Genomic DNA, 24,879 nt, shown 5'->3' on the forward strand with positions numbered 1-24,879 from the left:
AAGCAAAGTCAATGAAATCAACATGCATTAAAAATCGCTGAGCATGTGAACAGTTGTTACAGATGAGATTTAAAAACACGCTGGCTTGACAGTACATTCATCGTTATCTTTAAGAAAACAGGGTTCCACTCAAGGGGGCTGTTTCTGTGGGAGGCAAGGGCAACAGGGACAGGCCTGGCTGTCACATCTACTATTCTGATCTTCTTTCAGTTTGGGGTTAATAACTCATGTGTACATTGACCGGTTTAATTCTACTACCTCATTTGGGTGGCTTCCCCCCCCCCCCCCCCCCCCCCCCCACTCAGTGTGTTGTCAACACGAGACTGTGTCCATGAAGACACTGATCAGAACCAGTCAGCAGGAAGAAGACCAGCACAAGGTTCTCAAGCAATTAAAATACTAAAACCTTTATATGGTTTAACTCAAGCAACAGGAGGGGTAAAACACTAAATCCCATGACATGACCCAGGTCTGTGGAGTGTGGGGGGGTGTGAGACAGAGAGATATGACTGATTAAAAATGAGCTCTCCTGATATACACATCACCAGAGTAATGAGCACAGCAATGAAGAAAATCATATTGTATTCCATCTTGTGAAACAACTGTAGCCTAGCTGTTGGTGTGGTTTAATGAACATGGTTTAGCATCAAAACACACTGGCCTTGTCTTGGGCCAGTCCTATACTACAACACAGCCGTGACCAGTCCCCTGTGACTGGGTGAACATTCAGTCCTTATCCGGTTATGACTGACCAACACTAAATAGATTTAAAAACTTGTTTGGAAAACAACAAATGCTACATTTCGCAGGCGACAAACGGCTAACTGATATGACGGCTATCTAGTTCTAAATGATGACTTCAAATGATGAGTTAAAACACGTTCCAGCCAGCCCACTGTGCAGAAGCAAGCGTACTGTCCAACTACAGGATCCTCACTTTGGCCTCACACTATCTCAACCAGAACAATGTACCACACCCAACTGTGTGACCACAAGGTACAGAATCTAACTACTGCACTGTCCTCACCTCACATCCGGATACCCCACCAGGGCCTGACTCCACCGCCAGTTCCCCTCATACCAGCCGTCATGCTACAGGCTGCTTGGGTGAGAGGAGCCTCTGGCCCAACTGGTACGAGTTAGCAATGTGTGTGCTTGCGTCCGGGGTGGTCTGACTAAGTGCTGAGCCGTCACGGTCTCAACAACCAGCCCCTCCTGCCAACCCTGCCCCAGCCTGACTGACACACACTAGACTCACAACTCCAAAATCCATTTTATTTTAGTGCAAAAATAACATTGTTATCAAAATGTCTGATATTTTCAGGAGAAGCAATGCTGTACAGGTCTGCCTATGTAAGGTGCTGGTATTAAGAGGAGGACGCAGTAACAACAAACTGAAAATAAAAACATGACAGACAGGTTGAGGATTAACACAAGGGTGTGGGGACCAGGAAGGGCGGAGCAGCCTGACGGCTCCACAACATTGCTGTCAGCTCCAGAATAAACAGTCAAACTAGTTGAGTTTGTATCGAGCGATTAGTAAAAACAGGACAGATCTTGTGGAGAATCAACGGGCATGGACGCATTCCAACATGAAATCAGCTCCAAGGTTTAACTGCACAAGATCAGTGGCTTTTTTCATTGGCTTTCGCTGCTTATATTCAACATGGCAGCTCATGTTGAAAACAATTAGTATCAGATTAGGAAGATAGGTATGAAGTTTCATGGGCCTTGACTTAAGAGGGTGTCACTTTTAAAGCAGTCTGTCAGGCAACACAGCATATCCAGTGATCAAACAGTCATGACTTTGTTACACACTTTGCATGTTAAAATCTTTCCAGCACATATTCCAAATAAAAGGTGCCAGATAAGTGAATAGAATAGGGCTAAGGACAAAGACTGCATGGTACAAGAACTCCCTAATAATTGTTAAGTTTGGTCTGATAGCTCAATGCTTAAGATCTCTAGAAGAAAAAAGAAATGAAATAACAATAGTCAAGCCACTTTCCCCCCCAAAACTCCTTTTGCACAAACCATAGGACATGGAACACTACTAGGCTTGTGTGTACAGAATGCAGGGTCCCCATCATCCATGCCTCATGTTCAGAACCAGGCATGTCAAACATGTAATGATGGCATGTAATTATGAGGAAATGACCAGTGATGTGATGTTACCATTACATGTGAACAGGTAACAAGAGGTAGAACACAGCCATTTCCACACAACTGCACCGCTGTCATACTGTTTCCTGTCAGGTCAGAGAGACCAATCCATCGAGTTCATACCATATTATCTATTCAAAGTGCATCCAAATTTACATGTTGCGAGACAAGCACCGAATAATAATATTGACACAATAACAGTAAATATCAAGTACTGGATTCTTAGAATGCCCCACAAAACACAGTCAGTCGGGTTTTTTGTTAATTTACAGGTAAAGAGAAATGAAAGCAATTGATGTAATGTGGAGAAGATGAAGGTAATTTAAAACATTTGAGCATCTATTACCATACTTATGGCAAATGAACCTCTTGCCCACTCAGGATGGCTGAGGGCTATAGAGAAGGGAAAACACCATCTATAGACATGGCTCTTTGTGCTTCACTTTTGTTGTTTTCTTTTCCCAGACATTAATTATGTAAAAACTTGTAATCTTGTTTGGCTAAGAGTGATTGTGGGTTCTACAAAGGATATACTCAATTAAATGTGTGCTATCAAATATACAATATTACAAATGAGGACATTACAATCCTTGACACCATTACAAAAGGCTGAGGATAAGCATAAGCACTACAAACGCTACTAAATGCATTAAGCTACAAAACAAAATAACAATAAAAGCCCAAAATGTACTATTTCTATAAAATGACCTAGATTAATATGAGAAACTTCACTCCTAAATCTCTTGGTTAAAAACAATGCATAGTTAGAAAATAGAGATAATATCCCTCCACCCCCCCTCCCCCCATCTTGAGTACATGAACAATCTGCAGCTATAACTGTACTTAGGTAGAAGGGAACAAGCACTAGATTAGTAACATTTCAAGGACAGTCTGGAAGGCGATACAATTTTTGCATTGAGTTTTGTGTGTAAATAATTTGACTTTTAAACTATAGGCCTGTCATTCTAAAAGAAAAAAAGCTTTTAAAAATGGTTGTAACAATCTCTTCTACAAGCTCATTGGAAAACCCCTCAAACATGATTATGCTACGAAGACCCAGGAAAAAAAAACGTTTTGCATAAAACCAACACCAAGTACAACAATCCATGTTCCCCATCAAGACGACTTAACTAGGACACCTTCTTTAAATGATCAAAGTAGCTTATCCAATCAGGACAGAGCTTTCCTGCGTCGGTTCAGAAGCTGTTCCAGTCCTTCTCCCTCCTGTACCGTTAACACCCCACAGTCTCCAGGTGTAAGAGACACCCTCCCCCGCCTAGCTAAGGCCTGGTCACAGCCCCACATTACAGCCACTCAAAATCAGACCTACTCAAAAAAAAGGGAAACGTTTAAAACGCAAATGTTTAAGTCGTAACATGCATATTCATAGATGATTAAAAGTTATTAATAGTTTTAAAAGAGATCGTGACATGCAATATTCTCCACATCAGCTCCCCTGATGTTTGGGAGGATCAAAGAGGCGTTGTGTTGGGAACCAGTCCCCCCCTCAGTCCTCTCCCTGACTGCCTATCACAGAACACCACTCCTCTCTCCCTCCTCCAATAAGAATTGTTAGTAGTCGTTCTGTGTAAATAAGTGTTACAGTTGAAAACGTATGTAAATCGTTTGCTTGGTCGTCACCGGACACATCCGAACAATGTGTGTTGGTCACCAGTGTTGATTGAGGACAAATACTATAAAGGCTGCTGATCGCTACCTTGAAATTCATAGTTGTACATTCAAATGAAGACCTACAGGGGGTGCTATTGTGGAATCAACCAATTACTCTTAAGTACTTGTGTCCCAATTAAGGAATTCATTTGGTCAGTGCACTCTGCTCTGATTGGCTGATAAATAATAGCTGTGATTCGAATAGAGCGATTAAAAACTCTCATTGGTTCCTTTTCTGATAGCCACACACCTAATCGACTGCCACGCCCCAATCAATCAAATATAGAAACAAACAAAAATATAAACACTATATGGGGGAAACTAAGAAACTAGAGTTTGAAAAACACGATGGCCCGGTCCTCTAGACTGGTTCTAATATTTCCATCAAAGTAAGAAATTAATACATATCCTTTTTCTCCTCCTCTGCTCATACTTTGTAAACAGGTTAACCCCCTAAATATACAAATACACACAAATGTACAAACATGTCAAATAAGACCCCCTGTCCCCAAACCCCTTGTTGAGCTTTTACATTTTACAGCCTAATATTCCAGAGGGCAGGGGTAAGGGGGTGAGGGATACCAGGGCTTGCATGTGTGGCCTTTAAATACAACGATGGAAATCATGACTTTTCGTATGACACTATTTTCTTTGTGTGAGAGGGGCTGCTGGCCCCTTCCAGATAGGTGAGGGTGAGGCGACACAAACCCAGGGAGCCGCCCCCCTTCGGCCCTGGGAGGGGGGAGGGCTGGAAGACCAGGCCCCGGCCGGGGGAGGGTGGGGGCTCAGGCGAAGTACATGGTCCGCAGGGTGTCCTGGTGGATCTGAACCGCCTTGGCCAGAGCCTGCTGGTCACGCCCATTACTCTGCCCTGAAGTGTGGCTGCCCTCCGCACTGGGGGAGGAGAGGAGAGGGGGGAGAGGAGAGAGAGGGGGGGAGGAGAGGAGAGAGAGGGGAGGAGAGGAGAGAGAGAGGGGGGGGGGGGGGGGGGAGGGAGGAGAGAGAGGGGGGGAGGAGAGGAGAGAGAGGGGAGGAGAGGAGAGAGAGAGGGGGGGGGGGAGGGGGGGGGGAGGGGAGGAGAGAGAGAGGGGGGGAGAGAGGAGAGGGGGGAGGAGAGAGGGGGGAGGAGAGGAGAGAGAGAGAGGGGAGGAGAGAGAAAGAGGGGGAGGAGAGGAGAGGAGAGGGGGGAGGAGAGGAGAGAGAGGGGGGAGGAGAAGAGAGGAGAGAGAGAGGGGAGAGGAGAGAGAGGGGGGAGGAGAGGAGAGGAGGAGAAGAGAGGGGGGAGGAGAGGAGAGGAGAAGAGAGGGGGGAGGAGAGAGAGAGGGGAGGAGAGAGAAGGTGGAGGGAGAGGAGAGAACGAGAGAGAGGACGGAGGAGAGGAAGGGGAGAGAACGAGAGGAGGTCCATGAATATTTATGCATCGTCTTTACTTGATCTGCCAAAAACATTCTCTAACCACTGACTTACACCCATCCCCATAGCCATCTAACCCATCTGGATCATACTATAGATGGAGACATCCACAGGAGGGATTTGAACCAAGCCAGCGGCTAACTTGTCACCTCTCACCTTTTGTGTTCCTTGTTCACCAGGTGGTAACTATCTACCCCCTCACCTTTTGTGTTTCTTGTTCACCAGGTGGTAACTATCTACCCCCTCACCTTTTGTGTTTCTTGTTCACCAGGTGGTAACTATCTACCCCCTCACCTGTCGTACTCCTTGTCCACCAGGTGGTAACTATCTACCCCCTCACCTGTCGTGCTTCTTGTCCACCAGGTGGTAACTATCTACCCCCCCTCACCTGTCGTACTCCTTGTCCACCAGGTGGTAACTATCTACCCCCCTCACCTGTCGTACTCCTTGTCCACCAGGTGGTAACTATCTACCCCCTCACCTGTCGTGCTTCTTGTCCACCAGGTGGTAACTATCTACCCCCCCTCACCTGTCGTGCTCCTTGTCCACCAGGTGGTAACTATCTACCCCCTCACCTGTCGTGCTCCTTGTCCACCAGGTGGTAACTATCTACCCCCCCTCACCTGTCGTGCTCCTTGTCCACCAGGTGGTAACTATCTACCCCCTCACCTGTCGTGCTCCTTGTCCACCAGGTGGTAACTATCTACCCCCCCTCACCTGTCGTGCTCCTTGTCCACCAGGTAGTAACTATCTACCCCCCCCCTCACCTGTCGTGCTCCTTGTCCACCAGGTGGTAACTATCTACCCCCCCCCCCTCACCTGTCGTGCTCCTTGTCCACCAGGTGGTAGCGGGCGCGGAAGGCCACCAGGTGGGCGTAGTAGGCTGGCGCTGGGATGGAGACTGAGCGCGTGCAGCGTACGTAGGTGTGGCACAGCTGGTAGGTGAGCACCTGCAGTTCGTCGGAGGTGAAGTGGTTGTCGTCCCAGAGGACGTGGTAGTGAGAGGGCCTGCTGGTGCCCTGTACAGAACAGCACCGTGACCCAGGCAGGAAGGGAAGAAGACCGTTACTAACCTGCCAGGACAGGCCTGGCCTACGGCTCCACAGAAACCGTATTGGGACAACATACATTTTTTCTGCTAAAAACAATCTCTCTCTCTCTACATTTCAAAAGAATCAAAGTCTTGGCCAATATTTTTTTTATTTATTATTATTATTATTATTATTATTATTATAACATGTCCACGTTTTAAAACTTTTTTTTCCCCCCTTTTCTTTCCTTGGTGTGTCCCTTTCCATTTCCACCAGGCTCTCACCTGTATGCCGGCGTGGCTGCAGAGATAGAAGTCGAACTCGGAGGGATGGGTGATCTTGGTGTCCACCGTGGTGCCAGCTGGGATGTTGCCACTCTTCCCCACCTACACCAACAACAGATCCAACTATTACGACCAGGAACACTAACATGTCTTCCACTCATCTGGAGTGGAGGGGCAGACATCTTCCTCCCCATGGCTCCAGATCGTTTCTACGGTCTCCAACCTTGTTCCTGGAGAGCCAACTGCCTGGAGGTTTGGGCTCCAGTTGTAACTAACCTGATTCAACACGTCAACCAGCTCCTTACTGGAATGAGGTGTGCTAGAGAGGAGCCAAAGCCTACAGGAAGGTAGCTCTCCAGGAAGAGGGTTGGAGACCGTAGAAATGCCTCCACCCAAACGTGTACCAGCAGTGTTGATAGGGGGATTAATATGTAACCATGCTGGTAACCTTTCATATGGTCCCACCCCCTTTGTACTGGCACCAGCACCACAGCCACCTACAACACATGTCCACACGGCCTCCTGTTCCGTGTCGAAGACGTTGATCCTACGTGTAGCTCAGCCTGTGACAGAGCTGTACTTCACCTCCGCCCTGACAACCCTGGTTGTGCAGTACTGACCCTCTCGTTACGGTCCATGCAGAACAGCCTGGTGTGGTGTCTCTTCTGGACCACCACGAAGGTGATGCCGGGCTGGTAGTCCTTCTCCAGCTTGATGCAGGCCTCTCGGATGGCCAGCAGCTCGTGCTGCAGCACCTGTGCCGACCACAAAACAAAAGTTTAAAAAGAAGCATCTCCTACACTGGAGTTTGGAAGGACAAGAAATATTCAACAAAACGATGATACATTTTCAGGGGTCTTAGTTTATTTTACTTAGTTTTGTTTTGGCCCTAAGTGACCAGGTCTAACTTGACTCATTTATATAGAGCCTTCACCAAAAGGCTTATTGCCAAGTCTCTCCACTATCAGCCTCTTGATGTGTCTCACCTGGTTAAACTGGCCTTCGGAGATGCCGTCGCGGTAGTAGATGATCCGGGTGGGCTTGAAACGGGTCGACTTGTAGAACTGGATGAGCAGCTCTCTCACCATGGTGGCCAGGTCCTGTATGATATCCTGCCGGTGCTGCTGGACCCGAACCGTGGCACAGTACCGGCTGGGATGGGCGTCCATGCTGCCTACCACCTGGAGGGAGGGCGAAGGAGGGAGGGAGGGAGGGGGGATAGCTTTAGGGTCCAGACACTGGTAAGGCCGTGATTGAACATGAAGCTGTTGTGTACATGGGGAGCCATGTTGAGTTAGGAGGACTCACAGCAGCGATGGAGGGCTTCTTGCCGTCCCCAGCAGGAGGGTGGGTGACGTCGGCGCCCAGGAAGATGACAGGCTGCTGGAACACCAGGGGTCTGGAACAGGAAGATGAGATCAGGACAGAAATGGAGGGGTTCTCTACAGAAAAGGGTGCAACTCAAAGAAAGAAGATTGAAAACGATCTGAATAATCTAGTGACAACAGTTTGGGATACAACTAAAGACCAGTTTACTGCCCCAAACACTCTACTATTGGGTAACCCCAGTACCGACATGGCAAGACCGGTACCAACCTGCCCTGCGGGAGCAGGATGTTGTTGACGCCCCCCAGCTTGACGTTGATCTTCAGGCAGAGGTTGGAGAGGGTCTGGGGGGTGGTCTTCTGGACGTTCTTTACCTGGACACACTGGGTGGCCATGCCCAGTACTGTGTCTCCCACACGCTTCACCTCCGCTGCAGCACACAGGAACACAGGTCAGCAAACACATTAGGGTTTCTGTGAGGCACTGCCTTTCATTAGTGTTTCTGTGAGGCACTGCCTTTCATTAGTGTTTCTGTGTTGCACTGCCTTTAATTAGTGTTTCTGTGAGGCACTGTCTTTCATTAGTGTTTCTGTGAGGCACTGCCTTTCATTAGTGTTTCTGTGAGGCACTGCCTTTCATTAGTGTTTCTGTGAGGCACTGCCTTTCATTAGTGTTTCTGTGTTGCACTGCCTTTCATTAGTGTTTCTGTGTTGCACTGCCTTTCATTAGTGTTTCTGTGAGGCACTGCCTTTCATTAGTGTTTCTGTGAGGCACTGCCTTTCATTAGTGTTTCTGTGAGGCACTGCCTTTCATTAGTGTTTCTGTGAGGCACTGCCTTTCATTAGTGTTTCTGTGTTGCACTGCCTTTCATTAGTGTTTCTTTGAGGCACTGCCTTTCATTAGTGTTTCTTTGAGGCACTGCCTTTCATTAGTGTTTCTGTGAGGCACTGCCTTTCATTAGTGTTTCTGTGAGGCACTGCCTTTCATTAGTGTTTCTGTGAGGCACTGCCTTTCATTAGTGTTTCTGTGTTGCACTGCCTTTCATTAGTGTTTCTGTGTTGCACTGCCTTTCATTAGTGTTTCTGTGAGGCACTGCCTTTCATTAGTGTTTCTGTGAGGCACTGCCTTTCATTAGTGTTTCTGTGAGGCACTGCCTTTCATTAGTGTTTCTGTGAGGCACTGCCTTTCATTAGTGTTTCTGTGAGGCACTGCCTTTCATTAGTGTTTCTGTGAGGCACTGCTTGGTGGGGAAATTAGTAAATGAAACAAATTGATGATCCATGCAGCCATGGTAACTACTGTGCGTATCACCATAAACGATATGGATGAAAGTGCGGGGCAAATAGGTGGTCCATAGCTTGTTACAGGAAGGTCATGTGAAGCCTACCGTAGACGGGGGTCTTTCCAGGCAGGATGACGACCACCAGCTGCAGGCCCTGGTAGGTGTACTTCAGGTGCTTGAACATGGGCTCCACGCTGTCGGCCCCCTGGGCATACTTACAGAAGCAGGGCTGGCCCTGGATGGGCATCCCAGCATCACGAGAGATCTTACGCAGCTGGTCGGTGAACGCCCTGGAGGAAAAATGTTTTCGAAAAAACTTTTACTAAAACAAGTCTACAAAAACCTTTTGTGTTGTGTGTGAGAACTTTTTTGGGGGAAAAGGTTTCTAAATGTTGGAAAAATATTTTAGGAAAAAAGTTTTGCTAACAAAAAAAGTCAAAAATTACTTTTTGGGTTGTGTGAATGTTTTGGAAAAAAGTAATAAAACGAAAAAACATTTGCATCATTGATAACTACTTGAGTACTTGATGAGGACTCTACTATACTCTATTGCACTCTGCTCTGATTTAGTCTGTTTTAGGCTTCTGTGTTCTCCTCTCCCAGATGTAAAAGTTACGAGTGTCCCCCACGTACTTGAGCAGCAGTTCGGTGCACTGCCTCTGGGGGGCGAAGCAGGCGATAGCCCACACCTTGATCTCGATGCCGGTGTGGAACTGCTTGTTCCTCATGTCCCACACCCCCTGGATAGGAGTGGCTATGGCTTTATTCTAACAGAGACAAAACATAGAAGGGTCAAGCTCAAAGCCAAGTGGCTTCTTTTAGCTTCACGGGGAATGTATCTTCACAAGGACAGCTGTACATAGAAAAGGGGGAAAAAGCATATCTGACAAGTTGAACAGAATGAGAAATTCACTGGAACAACAGGTCCATATAGTTGTTGTGCTATAATGCTACCTACCCAGTAGTGTAACATTCTAGTGTTGTTCTGTGCTGTACAACAAATTGCCTCTAGGTGGACATTCAAGTTCTATGGTCAAATCTAGTGTTTTAGCAGCGTCCAGGTATTAGACCTACCCGGCCCCCGTAGAGGATAGAAGGAGCCTGGAGGACTCTGCCGTTGACCTCGGTCATCTCATCCCTCACCATCACTCCAAACTCACGCACGTACGGGTCCGTGTTAAAGTTGGCACTTCTCATCTGGGGTGGAAAACAAACAGATCCATGACGACTACCCAGGTGGGCAAAATAACTTTGAGGACGGTTACAGCTCAGTGGATCGCGGGTTCAAATCGTCCCTCTGTACGTTGCTTTGGATAAAAGCTTTGGATAATTGCTAACATTATTTATCAGTCATGAATCAGGTTTCTGGTTTGAGCCGTCATGGTGGCCGTCCTCCGAGCGTGACAGGAAGTCCTCTCACCAGCTTGCTGATCTCGTCTTGTCGGTCCGGGGCTGACCTGGCCGTGGCTCGGATCATGGTGGACGTCTGATTGTCCGTCAGTTTCTTGATGCACCTTTGGCCAGCTACTATATTACACACCTGGAAGGATGGAACATGTTACTGCTACCATGTCACCACCACCTCGTTCCTGCCCTGCTAGGATGGGAGTGTACTGGACTTATTCAAGGGTGCAGCAACTGTTCAGATTTCATCCGAGGAACATCGCTAATATTTGACAACTTCCGACTAATCTGCCCGTGAGAGTTAGTGAGCGGGCTGGGAGCTCACCTCCAGGGGCAGGTAGGTGTGTGTGTGTGTGTGTGCAGGCGTAGTGACAGGCCTCACCTCCAGGGGCAGGTAGGTGTGTGTGTGTGGTGACAGGCCTCACCTCCAGGGGCAGGTAGGTGTGTGTGTGTGGTGACAGGCCTCACCTCCAGGGGCAGGTAGGTGTGTGTGTGTGGTGACAGGCCTCACCTCCAGGGGCACGTAGGTGTGTGTGTGTGTGTGGTGACAGGCCTCACCTCCAGGGGCACGTAGGTGTGTGTGTGTGTGGTGACAGGCCTCACCTCCAGGGGCAGGTAGATGTGTGTGTGTGTGTGTGGTGACAGGCCTCACCTCCAGGGGCAGGTAGGTGTGTGTGTGCAGGCGTAGTGACAGGCCTCACCTCCAGGGGCAGGTAGGTGTGTGTGTGGTGACAGGCCTCACCTCCAGGGGCAGGTAGGTGTGTGTGTGGTGACAGGCCTCACCTCCAGGGGCAGGTAGGTGTGTGTGTGGTGACAGGCCTCACCTCCAGGGGCAGGTAGGTGTGTGTGTGGTGACAGGCCTCACCTCCAGGGGCAGGTAGGTGTGTGTGTGGTGACAGGCCTCACCTCCAGGGGCAGGTAGGTGTGTGTGTGGTGACAGGCCTCACCTCCAGGGGCAGGTAGGCGTGTGTGTGGTGACAGGCCTCACCTCCAGGGGCAGGTAGGTGTGTGTGTGGTGACAGGCCTCACCTCCAGGGGCAGGTAGGTGTGTGTGTGGTGACAGGCCTCACCTCCAGGGGCAGGTAGGTGTGTGTGTGGTGACAGGCCTCACCTCCAGGGGCAGGTAGGTGTGTGTGTGTGTGGTGACAGGCCTCACCTCCAGGGGCAGGTAGGTGTGTGTGTGGTGACAGGCCTCACCTCCAGGGGCAGGTAGGTGTGCTTCTGCTCCTGGCCCACCTGCAGGCAGGGCAGGTGGGGGTAACGCAGGATCAGCTTGTACTTGTCCTTGAAGTACTGAGCCACGGTGCATTCGATGGTCTGGCCGTTCTCCTGCTGCAGGGGAAACCTGGGACAGGACAGCAGGGGGTCAGCACTGAGCTCACGGGTTCAAATCCCCTCTGAAAGTCTCTATTTATAAAAGCATCTACCAACTGAATACATAGTTTTTTTTTTACTGTAGCAACAGAACCGAGAAGACACATATTACTGCTGCTACGGACTTTTTATTATTTACTTATTTCCATATATACACACTACCTGGCTGTTGCCTTGCTTTTTTCCAAATGTAATTGTCCAGAATGACTTATGTTACACTGCACATGACCAATACAGCTATTTGACTATTCTACAACATTGTACACGTCAAGACCTCTTGGTGAAATTCAATCCCATCACATCCACAAGCTGTGTCCTTACGTCTGGTGGCTGGCTGGTCGTCTGGTCACATTGCACACTCTGTATTTCCTCTTCATCTGACCACAGTGAGTGATCTCCACCTTCAGGCCTATGGAAGGTGAAGCACAGCAGGGTGAACAAGGTCTGACACCTTCTGCTTCTGTTTCCAGAAAGACTCGAAATGGAATCAGACAATCCTTTCGGCTTCCATCCCGTCAAAATCCCACATTCACTCTGAATTCTTTGTTTGTTGTCATCTTACCTTTGATTTCCTTGGTGAATTTCACTCGCTGGGAGTCGGTCAAGGGCTTCTGTTGTTCCTCGATGCTTTTAAAATCCAGCACTTCGCACATGAACTCAATAACAGGCTGGGCTTTGTAGAACGCGGTGGCAGACACTGAAACAACACATGGTGATGAGGATCTCACACACACACACACACACACACACACACAGAGTAATGAGCATCACACACACACACAGAGTAATGAGCATCACACACACACACACACACAGAGTAATGAGCATCACACACACACACACACACACAGAGTAATGAGCATCGCATCACACACACACACACAGAGTAATGAGCATCGCATCACACACACACACACACAGAGTAATGAGCATCGCAACACACACACACACACACAGAGTAATGAGCATCGCAACACACACACACACACACACACACACACACACACACACACACACACACACACACACACACACACACACACACACACACACACACACACACACACACACACACACACACACACACACACACACACACACACACACACACACACACACACACACACACACACACACACACACACACGAGTGAAACCTACCGTCAATGTTCAGCATCATCTTCCAGAGGGAGGGTCTGACTGACTGGTGGAAGCCGAACCAGACCTCACGGCCCCCGCCCAGGGGGTTAGAGCAGCCCTCGGAGGGGGTGAAGAACGACCGGCCCACAGGGGTGTACCTGGGGGGCGGAGAGCGGGCAAGGAGGGGTGACAGGGTCAGACTTTTCCCTGTTTCTCACAATAACCTCCCCCCACTACACATTCATTAAGGTTGTGTTTTGGAAGATGAGCTCACCTCATAGAGGGCAAGTGTCTCATGACCACGTCCAGAGCCTGGATGGTCTCGAAGGGGATGTTGGGCAGGCGTCCGGACAGCGCCTCGTGGAGGGCCTGCAGGTTGACGCACGACACCCACTTGATGGCCACCTTAAAGCTGCGGTCCTTCCCCTCGCCTGGGATGGTCACCTCCAGCTCCACCTGGTGGGAGGAGGAGAGACACGCACGTGACATCGATGGAACGCCTCTGGTTAGTATACATGACATGTGATGTCATGAAACGCATAACTGCATTCTAATGAAGGGTGTGCACTGACCTTTTCCCTGCCTATAGGTAAAGGCATGGCTGTGTAGAGGTTCTTCCTACCGTCGTACACTGGCTTTCGATCCCCAAAGATCTGCGTTTTAAAGTGCTGTACCATGTGCTCGACGATTTCACTGCGAAAACCAAGTAGACGGAAAGGAAAATGACAACACTGAAGCATTGACACACTTTAAGAAGCATTAACCAGAAAGCTCTTTATTGGATGAAAACGTTGCAGGGTCAAATGTATAGCTGGTCTCTGAAATCTGTCTGAAGTGCATGTGTACCGATTCACCCTCCTGGGGCATTTCTCTGGCTTGATGTCAATGTCGTAGTGATACACCTCCAGTTTGGGTATCTCCATCTCAAAGAAGTTGGCCTGCAGTTTGATTGTCCTTCCCATGGTGCCGAAGTCCGGCCGGGAGGGCGGTTTGAACACATACTCAGGCACGGGAGGAGATGGGGGGTCTGGATCAGAGGGGTCTAGGGTGGAAAACACAAATATACAGGTTAACAACTGTAGACGTGTTACAGGGAGAGAGTGTAGACGTGTTAGAGGGAGAGAGTGTAGACGTGTTAGAGGGAGAGAGTGTAGACGTGTTAGAGGGAGAGAGTGTAGACGTGTTAGAGGGAGAGAGTGTAGACGTGTTAGAGGGAGAGAGAGTAGACGTGTTAGAGGGAGAGAGTGTAGACGTGTTAGAGGGAGAGAGTGTAGACGTGTTAGAGGGAGAGAGTGTAGACGTGTTAGAGGGAGAGAGTGTAGACGTGTTAGAGGGAGAGAGTGTAGACATGTTAGAGGGAGAGAGAGTAGACGTGTTAGAGGGAGAGAGTGTAGGTGTGTTACGGAGGGAGAGTGTAGGTGTGTTACGGAGGGAGAGAGTGTAGACGTGTTAGAGGGAGAGAGTGTAGGTGTGTTACGGAGGGAGAGTGTAGACGTGTTACAGGGAGAGAGTGTAGGTGTGTTACGGAGGGAGAGTGGCGCTTCTTAACGATCTTCCCCGTACCGGGGTTTGAGCTTGGGTCCTCTGACTCGCCAACACGGCTCCCACCTTCACAAACACCACTTTAAGCAGCTCCTCCACCGAAAAGCTAGCTCTTCGATGGCATGGGTGGCCATGTATACTAAGGAGTTCCACTCGGTTACAGACACACAGTAGATACACACATGATCACACAACCTAAACAGACAAAACCTCACAACAACTCTCACAATCAGAATTCAATATAATAAACCCTTCTGTTTACTAGCCCATGGTTCTAGGTAACGTGTGTTGCGAGAGATGTGCTCAGTCACAGACCTAAGTCAGCTGAATGTACAAGTCTCGGTTCCCTCCCTTTAGGACCTTATCTACAACCTGCAGCTCTCGGCTTCACATTGCCTCTCTTACAAACTGGACTCTTGTGGTCTCCATTTCAAGAGGTCTTGCACTGCAGTAGACACCAAGATGTCACAGTACAAAGTAAAAGGGATGTGATTCAGTTAAATTCTCTTCATGTGAGAATCACATTGAGAATTAAGTGAGAATCAAGATAAGTTAGTTTACAAGGCTGTGGCTGACAGACCTTTGACATTAAGAAGGAACTTAAGTATGTGAAAGATCTGGGCTACTTCTTTTAAACCCCTTTCAGGGCTGAGGATGACATTTTAATGGCCTCAGCTGAGAGAAGCCTTCTGTCTCATACAACTGGATTGGAGGTGGATACATTAGAATTCATTGTAGGCAGCTGAAGCTAAGTGGTGCTTACCAGAGCCCATCGACCCAGAGGAATGGGGTCCTTCAAGTATCTCGGCAGCTGAGGAAAAATATAAAACCGAATGATTTCACTCTGTAAGACATGTTGCACACAGTAATACAAACAACCATCATGTTATAAGACATGTTGCACACAGTAATACAAACACAACCATCATGTTATAAGACATGTTTCATTCTGAAACATAAGTAAGTATACATGTGATGTAATAGAAACTTTGTGAAGAGTATTAACGCGTATTTTCAGTGTAAATGCTTATGTTCTCGCTGTTGTAATTGGGCAAAAGTCAACTATCAAAAGTCCTAGCCTCCACTGAGCACTGGTGGCAATCTCCCTGTTTTGCCCGCTAATATTGACTACATACTCCTATCCACACTGCATACACTTATCACTCTTCAAACACGATAATTTACTACCAGGGCGATTTTTCAAATGTCTTATCAATAAGCTCACACTAGCAGTTTAGCAACTCGGCCCCTCCTATAAGTTACCACCCATGTAGTCTCTAAACCATCTTTCTGTATCAAAGGAATGATTAGATACTATACAGCCAAGCAACAGGTGCATGTCTGTTTAAAAAAACTGTTAATACTGATTAAATGATGCCACGGTACAAAAACGATATCAGAAACAAATGCAACTTGGAAAACATCAGGCCTATACTTAATAGAAAAAACGTTGATAGACTAATAAATGGTTGAGTCGGGGAAGATTATTTAAGTGTGTCCTGACGAGGAACAGGTCGGCTAATCATTTGTTCTCGTAATTCGAAATGGGTCGTACTACTATTACCAAATTATTCAACATTAGCTAGACTGTTGTACAATAAATCTTCAACGATCTTTATAAATAAGGCATGGTTTTGAAAGCTAGCTGACAAACTCTCCTCTGAACCAACATCATGGCAAATTGACTGGATAACTTCCTTCCTGTTAATTGACCGTTCCTAAAGTTTGTGGTCATTTGGATCCATTATCACCGAATAGATAGCTCTAATGTTGGTACTTAACTACAACGGTGATTAACGTTTACTAGCAAGCTAGCATGGTGCAAACTATTAAGCTACAGTACCCTGTAAAACAAAGCTTACAAGCTAGCTAACGAGCTAACTTTGTTCAAGCCGGCCAAGACCTACTGAGTTCCAAGACTAACAATGACAATAGTCACCATAAAAAAAATATATATAATAAATATGCCACATTGTTAGCTAGATAGGCTAGTTAATCAATCACTACCATCTCACTTTCCACTCGCGGTTCGCTAGCTACCCAGGGTATATGGGAGTAGTTCTGCTAAAAGCTAGCTAGCTAGGTCAAAACAGCTTAGCTAGCTAGGCTAGAAGTATAACAGGTTAGCTAGCACTAGCTATACGGCTAACTTGTTACCGCTAGCATACCCAGCTAGTTAGTCTAGCTCTAGTAGTATCACGGTTGACGGAACAGTGCATTTGCTAACCATCACGCTTTGTAGGCAACATATGTTGTTCGGAACAAAATGTCAATTTACAACCTAAAGTTAGTGTCCATACGCATAGTTCGTGTAGGACGCATAACTAGTATAATCATTGAAATCGGCACCATTGTTAGTAGCTAGCAAGCCGTATGCTATGTAGCTAGCAGTACACAACTTACCACCAGGAGTGGAATACATTTTGTCCTTTTTCGGCGTGCACCGTGGCTGGTCTGGTACTCCACTTTATTCCTTTCAAACGTCTTCAAAAGACATACGTAATCGGGCACTCTATCTTACTATATCAAACAGTAAAAGTGGCTCAGTTCAAAAGTAGTTTTTTTGCCCTGCACTAAATTACAAGACCACGAGAGCTGTATCATCCTCAGCACGGCCCCATCCCCCCAACACAGATAGACGGAGTCCAGAGCTGCTAGCTAACCTATGAATGTGTGATGTCACGCACGGCCCACTGATATCCTCGCTCTCTTCCAATGATTATTTCAAAATGTACCCAATAAAAACTTTAAATCAACGAGACAAATGTGTTTTACGTGTTGCAACGATTCAGGGAAATCAACGTGGAAAGATCTGGAGAGAAAAAATGACTGGCAAACACTGTTTTAATGTTTACTGAAACATAAAAACCACCAGAAGTATACAATGTACAAAGTAATTACTTCCGGGGCAAGTGGAATTTGAAGATTTTGGAACCGAGCTTTTTGTACGGGGCAATATAATAATTGACGTAAACGAATTATTATTTATATTATTTGTCATTAGGGTCCTTTAACCAATACCCATAGTCGACCTGGTAAGCAGAAGCTTGTCGTCCCTCCTCTCGCGCTCACTTGGTCCAGGGCCAGAGGTAATTGGGTCAATCCAACATTTTTGGTTTGCTTGCCTGAAGTCAAGACAGTAAACAATGTCATTCGTGTTAAATTCTGTAAAAGACAAACGTGTTTTTTTATATGACTGTTGCTGTGTTGTATTTGTGCGAGAGACATTTCTCATGGCAAGGTTTCAAATCAAGTACTGGAAAGCTATTTATACTCCCACCATTTGAGTTTGATACATTAGCCAATTAAATCATTCTGCAAGACTATTCTTTTCGTTATTTTTTAGAATCTCTTAATTTGGTTTCAGAGATTAAACCTATTGTAAATGACATATGATTAAGGCATACATGATGTTCCATACAACAAGAATCAAAGTGAGTTTACTCAGACATGAGTAACCCAATTATGACGGACATTCCCACACTTTCTAAATTTACAAGTTTTACCATTTAATGGAAAGCATTCTGTTTGTATCCATTGAGTAGGCCTATGAAGTTTGGAACTGGAGTTCAGTTTCGTTATAGTCTTGCTTGCATGTGGAGGCTTTGTATGTACGCACAACGCCCACCTGATGACGTTGACGAGTGGAAACGTAACATGACTTTTCCCGTTACGAAAACAATTACAAATATGCAACAAAAGTTAATGTGTGGTTGGTCTTTTATTGCTGAACGTTGTTTGAGGTGTTTTTTTTTTGTCGTTGGTGTAGTTGCACGTGAGCACGGAACCATAAATGGAAGCCAACAGCAGCATTGATTCGTCTGCAGCAGGTGAGTAATAATGAACTTTGATGTTTTGACAGTTCCCACTTAGAACCACTGGGCGGCGCCATTTGACCATAGGAAAAGACTGATTATCTTTGTGCAGATTGCTGTTGTCCATAGTAGAGAAGTCCAAGCTTATATGGGTTTGCATATGTGCATTCGCTCTCACACGACTTCACCAAAAATGTAGCCATTTGTCGTTGAATTTGTCTCGGTTTGCCTGCTGTTGTTGTAAATAGGCTAAAATAGTACAAATGAGTGTCTGCAAAATGTTTTATTTACATCTTTGCCACATTTAGTTCATTGTTGTCAAATGTCTGTTGGTCAACAAGGAGACATTTCTGGTAAAGACATGTTGTCGCAAATTTGTAAATCAATCGAGGGGATGTATAAATAAAATAAGCATACATATTTAATAGGATAGTTTCAAAGGCCTTCTCTGTAGGCGACAAAGAGAAGCATATTGGAATAGCATCATTCGGTGGTATTGTGCTGTGAACAATCTTATTTATCTTTTAAAGGGGAACGTGACATGGCTTTAAATATTATGGTCTTCTATTACATATTATTTTGTTCTAGGCTATAGGCTACATAGGCTCGAAAATATACCTGCTAATCGATGTGAAAGAATATATATTTCTTTTAATGGTTTGTTTTGCTTTGAACAGCATGAATATTAGTCTAATCGTTGTCAAATATTATAATATATTTCACAAGGTGCTATCCCAAAAGCCCGTAAGGCCATATATTTGATCCTTTAGAGACTGTAATTTTAACCCGTTAAATTGTCAATCGATGACATGACAACCGTGTTAATTGACTGTTTTGATTGATAGTAAAAACACAACAAAGTATAGCTTCGAATATCCCCTGTGGCAAACTGACCGAGCGAGCTGGGGTGTAGCTGTCTGCGCGCGCCTTGGCCAATGGAAGCATATCCTCCCTGCAGTGCGCAAGAGCGCAATTTGGGATTTAACCAAGTCTGTGCTGAGGGGCTGGCTGTAGTATTCGACAGAGTCCGTCGGTGTGCGAACACACAATGGTAGGTTAGTCCTCAAGATCTTTTGAGATAGACTATTTACCGCACCTCGAAGTTTTGATACGAATTATGACTGGAGTATTCGACCGAAGGATTCAGAGTATTAAGACGACAGACTTCCAGAACCCTTTTCAGATTTCCGCCATGCACCACCCGTCTCAGGAATCTCCTACACTGCCTGAGTCCACGGCCACGGATTCTGGCTATTACAGCCCCGCCGGCGGAGTTCCCCACGGGTATTGTTCGCCTAATTCAACTTCTTATGGGAAACCTCTCAATGCTTATCAGTACCAGTACCACGGTGTCAACGGTTCTGCTGGAAACTACCCTGCAAAATCCTATCCAGACTACAGTTCCTACACAAGCTCTGCGTATCACCAGTATGCAGGAACCTACAGCAGAGTACAGCCACAAGCAAGTCCGCAAGGTATTTTTCTAGCACTTTTTTGACATGTATTGTTAGACTATATAAATGCATGATTACTGTTGCAGTTGCTTTCTTGCGAAGTTACATGATACAATTTTAAGTTAAAATATACTTATGTAGCCTAATCTAAGAAATGTTTTTTTTTATGAGAAACTATTTCGAAAATGAGATGTCCGTACAATGCGGTAGCTATAGACAATTTCACATACTCCTTTTTTATTTTAATGCAGAGCCAAATAATGTTATTTTGCAAAATCTCAATGCAGAATCTCTATCATAACTCCACACATTAGGATAGTAACATATTTAAAAAACATACAGAACAAAACCCTCAACAATGTAGACTAGCCGACATTGTTTCCATTTGTTTATGCATTTATTTATTCTAATTTTACAGAAAAGGAAGAGGCAGAGCCAGAAGTGAGGATGGTGAATGGAAAACCTAAGAAAGTCCGTAAACCGCGAACCATCTACTCCAGTTTCCAGTTGGCCGCTCTGCAGCGAAGATTTCAGAACACACAATACCTCGCGCTGCCAGAAAGAGCTGAGCTCGCCGCGTCCTTAGGACTCACGCAAACACAGGTAAATAACCTCAAAGAGTTCCTCATACGATTTCTATGATCAACATCTACAATGTTCGACATTTATTTATCATATGAGCATATCATATATTCTATTTTGGTAAGGTTTCTAAATTATGATCAGTTGGTTTGAAAAATAACATAGGCCCTCACCAAATCCTGTTGTTCTGCCGATGTTGTCTTTTAGTTGTTTGATGTGAATTTAAACCCATACTTTGTGTCATCCATTCCAGGTTAAAATCTGGTTCCAAAACAAAAGGTCAAAACTGAAGAAAATCATGAAGAACGGCGAGTTACCACCAGACCACAGCCCCAGCTCCAGCGACCCCATGGCCTGCAACTCTCCGCAGTCCCCCGCCGTGTGGGACACGCAAGGCCCGTCCAGGCCGCACACACATCAGCCACAGAACATCAACACGGTGGCATCTAGCTTTTTGGAAAACTCCGCTTCTTGGTATTCCTCCACGGCCGGCTCCATGAATTCCCATCTTCAAAACCCCAACTCGTTACAGCACTCATTGGCTCTTGGAGCGGGGACGTTATATTGAAACCTGCATTTAAAAAAAAAAAAAAATTGTATGGGACTCGTGTTTAAATTTCAGAGGAATATGCAATGTAATTGATGACAGTCATAGAAGAAACGTGTATAATGTGTAAATGTGTGCATGTAATTTATTGCATTTTGGAAGACTATTAAACGTTTTAAATGGACTCTGTCAATGAAAAATTATCTTCTCAATTCCATCGTCCGTCATTCGTAGCCTAGCCAATTTGCACTGAACAACTGGACTTAATGTCATTATAGGCCGATACCTTCAAACGTTTGTGAGACCATCATCTTTGTTTATATTATCTCCTTGAAATGTCCCGAGGTCAGTTTTTATACATATTGGCAATTTTCTCAAATTCGCCAGTAGCCTATACGATGTTTATCGAAATGGAATAAGACAGGTGCTCGTGGTGTAAACGGCTGACTGTCTCCTAAAACACGGAGATGTAGTGCTGCTTAACTGTCTTCCAAGATCGTTTTGAAAAACTTTTTGTCGGACTGATAGGCCTACATGGCATATAGCCCATGAGTTAAACAAAAGATTTGACTTTATTTGTTGGATCATGTAGCATTATAGCCAAAGCTTTTATGAATTCTGTGATTTTTCTCAAAGACAAATACCCATTTCACGCATGCTACTACTCAATTAAATAACAGACGTATTTTTTTATTATAACTAAATAAAATTCACATTTGAATGCTTTTCATTAAAATGATCTCATATTCTCACGGATGCTAATGCTACTAAATATTGTAGGCATTTACGATCAACAATATAATCGTTATTGCTTTTGTTGCTATTCTCTGCGTATAGTTTAAGCAATAGGTTAACTGATTGTAGGCCTACATTTTAAAAGTTGTTTTTTCTTTGCATTTGCATGCATCCAGCCTCCCCCAAAAACTATGCGTTGGTCTGGCAGACAGTCTGCAGTCGTACTCTTTGTGTCCCCTACAATTAGCTGCTTTGAATGGCAGAGAGGAGGCGAAGGGGCGGCACGGAGATCTGAGACAATCCGCATTCCTGTGGGGGTAGACCGGCTCCAGAGCTCTGCCACTCCCGACCACAGCCCACCTCCGTCAGACCTTCCGGGTAAAATGAAATCCTCAACGTTTTCAACATATGATTAGCAGCCAGTAGGCCCCTGTTAACACTGAGAAACCACTAAACAAACCATTTCTTAGTGACAAATATAATAACGTAAATTTGCTTTTATAAAGTTGACTTTAAGTTGACTTTTTTTTACACAGTAGACTACAGAAAAACAAGAAGAAAAGCAGCCTATATATTCATACCATATTTTCTTTGTCACGCGTGCATATCCTATTATCTATTACGCACACCCACAAACGTAGCTTGATGCTATGCATGCACAAACACACCCCACTGCCAATACACCCAGACTGTGACCTACTGCATCCTACTAGTGCATGTTGGTTCCTGAATGTCGGTATGGAAGCGTGTCTGAATGTAGGTTTAACAAACACGCAGGCAGTGCACTTAGGAAATGTTCATCTGAAATCAATGAACAAAATACAGTATTAAATGGTTTGCTGAACGCTAATCCAAAACATCGTGGTACATTTTCTCTAAACCTAATTTCTGCAGTGCACGTGGTCCAATTACAGCAGCTACTCGAGAAATCTACGTTTGATTTTCATATTACTGTTATCCACCCCACCATCCCTCTCCCAACACCCCCCCCCCCCCCCCCACACACACACACACACACACTCACACACACATATACAAAAACACACGGACACACACCATGCCATTATATCGAGAGCCCCGTCAAATTCTAACCGAACATTTTCCACTCAGCGAGTTCCCTTTGCAAATCGAGTCTAAATAATGACAGTTAGTTTTACTGGACAGCTTCAACTGTAACACTCAACAATAATTATTCTCCAGGATTAGGCCGCCATTATCATAATCTGGACATTGACAATTATCTATAATTTGCAAAGATGCGCTTGGTTCTTGATTGCAGAGGGCTTTTTTCTAGCTCACCATCACTAAACAGTGACAGTAATAACAGCTAATTTTGCAGGCAATATATAAGAGGTACTGGGGTGTGCAAACACTCTCACACCTGGATTTGCTTATTCAACCACGAGCAGTAAAATCGTGCACTGTCGCAGTGCTTGCTCGGATATGGGATGCACAGGCTTTTTGACCAGTTTTAGAGACGCGTTAAGGTAAGGCTATTTTCTTTTAAACGATCAAATACATCAATAGTTTTTAGTCCCTTATGTGGATGTATTGCTAGAGTTACTGGTCAAAGTCTGAACTTGCATGATTGTATCTGCCTACAAAAAGCGCCACATTGAGCGAGGCCTTGACAAAAGGATCATCGTGATTTATAACCACATACTTTGCATGCATGTTGAAGCTTTTACGGGGAAATATATTCCCATTGTAGGAATTGTATTTAGGTATATCTCTGATCAATAGTCTACCTCAATATTGATAACAACGCAACAGATCGGACACTTCCTGTTCTCCCATATAGCCTGTGAGATAGCGCCGAGCGTGTGAGAGTAAGTCTCGTACAACATACTGCATCAATCAATGTTGGCAAAAGACCACACAGACCAGAGTGTTGACATCTCCTTCCCACCCCACCTCTCTCTCTCTTTTCTTCTTCTTCTCTCTCTCTCCCCTCTCTCTCTCCCTCTCTCTCTCTCTTACTCTCTCTCCCTCTTTCTCTCATTTCTCTCTGAACATATTCAGTTCACTGTGACCCAACGGCTCTTGTCCTCATTTTCACATTTGTTGATATTCCCTTCTGTTCTTTCTCCCTGTTGTCGGGCGTATGTAACCTCTTCCTTAACAAATGGGCCTATCTCCGAGTAACTCACATCCATCCTAATTTTGTAAGAACTCGTCTTTTATTTGTAAACAGATGGCTACTTTTATTTGAGAGTAGCCTGTACACAATTTTATCTACAACCATGTTGATAATATTTTAAAATCACGCTTCCATATTTTATGGATCTGCATATCCTATGACGATGCTTTAAGTGTTGTCAGTGCGTTTGTAGTTTAACAGTGAACCACATTTTATTTTGAGGGTAACAAGCCTTAAGATTGAGAGTGCACATAATGTGGTTTTGGAAACGTAGTCCAGGTAGTCTGCCAGTGGGACATCCATGACATGACAGCTGCACGAGGCCTTCTCATTCTCCTTTTCAACGTTGTAATTTCAGATAATATCCCAAGCGTTCAGTCCTCTCGGCAATTTGTATATGAATAACCGAATAATTTTGTCTTTTGTTCCGTCTGTGCTACCTCAAATCCAAATAAAGATGCCTTTTCGTATTAAAAGTGGTAGAAAATTACAGGTAATTATCTTTGACGGTAAAAACGCTGTAATCAGCGGGCTACATCAAAAATTACCCTAATTATGCCTGCATTTATGAGAATAGAAAAAACCTCACTTGGATAAAAACCCATAAATTGTCCCAAATATCTCCTTCATATTGAACAGAACTGCAGCTGGGTGCTTTGTTCCAGATCGATCCCGTGGAGCTTGGCATTTAGCGTCTTGCATTAGGACCGACAGAGGAGGAAAAACATTTTGTCAATACTTCTAATAATTGAGGCAGAAAATGACAAGATGAGCTGGACATATAATGCCGTTTTTCACACGATAAATGTAGCGAGGATCAAGGTAGGGTAAGTTAATTTTATATGATTAATGTCTCAATGTATTAAAGAATTTGTTGTTTGGGTGATTTAGAATAGAAAGCAACTTAGGTTATTGGGAGGAACATTTTCTGAAATAGTCTGCTGTTTATGAACTCAGAAAAATGACTTCAAGCCAAG

At 45.3% G+C, this 24,879-nt stretch overlaps 2 protein-coding genes across 3 annotated transcripts; one reads left to right on the top strand and one right to left on the bottom strand.

Annotated features, from left to right (window-relative positions):
- Positions 1-1,261: 1,261 nt before the first annotated feature.
- On the bottom strand, positions 1,262-18,236 carry ago2 (argonaute RISC catalytic component 2). Of its 2 annotated transcripts, none has more exons than XM_047019777.1 (21): positions 18,136-18,236; positions 17,033-17,754; positions 15,393-15,440; positions 13,934-14,129; positions 13,660-13,780; positions 13,362-13,543; positions 13,109-13,245; positions 12,511-12,645; positions 12,270-12,357; positions 11,772-11,919; positions 10,591-10,710; positions 10,245-10,367; positions 9,804-9,937; positions 9,276-9,460; positions 8,159-8,318; positions 7,871-7,961; positions 7,549-7,743; positions 7,183-7,317; positions 6,563-6,664; positions 6,067-6,266; positions 1,262-4,728 (listed from the first exon to the last, which is right to left on the bottom strand). In XM_047019777.1, the coding sequence occupies exons 2-21, from the start codon at positions 17,049-17,051 to the stop codon at positions 4,620-4,622; spliced, it is 2,628 nt and encodes an 875-aa protein (XP_046875733.1). In that variant the 5' UTR covers positions 17,052-17,754; positions 18,136-18,236; the 3' UTR covers positions 1,262-4,619. The 2 variants fall into 2 exon arrangements, with proteins under 2 accessions (XP_046875733.1, XP_046875732.1); XM_047019776.1 differs by having other exon boundaries at positions 7,183-7,326.
- A 1,128-nt stretch (positions 18,237-19,364) lies between these two features.
- Positions 19,365-21,220, top strand: dlx5a (distal-less homeobox 5a). Its single transcript, XM_047019778.1, has 3 exons — positions 19,365-19,919; positions 20,317-20,501; positions 20,734-21,220. The coding sequence occupies exons 1-3, from the start codon at positions 19,562-19,564 to the stop codon at positions 21,046-21,048; spliced, it is 858 nt and encodes a 285-aa protein (XP_046875734.1). The 5' UTR covers positions 19,365-19,561; the 3' UTR covers positions 21,049-21,220.
- Positions 21,221-24,879: the final 3,659 nt, after the last annotated feature.

The sequence above is a fragment of the Hypomesus transpacificus genome, chromosome 4, assembly GCF_021917145.1.
Source record: "Hypomesus transpacificus isolate Combined female chromosome 4, fHypTra1, whole genome shotgun sequence".
Taxonomy (NCBI): domain Eukaryota; kingdom Metazoa; phylum Chordata; class Actinopteri; order Osmeriformes; family Osmeridae; genus Hypomesus; species Hypomesus transpacificus.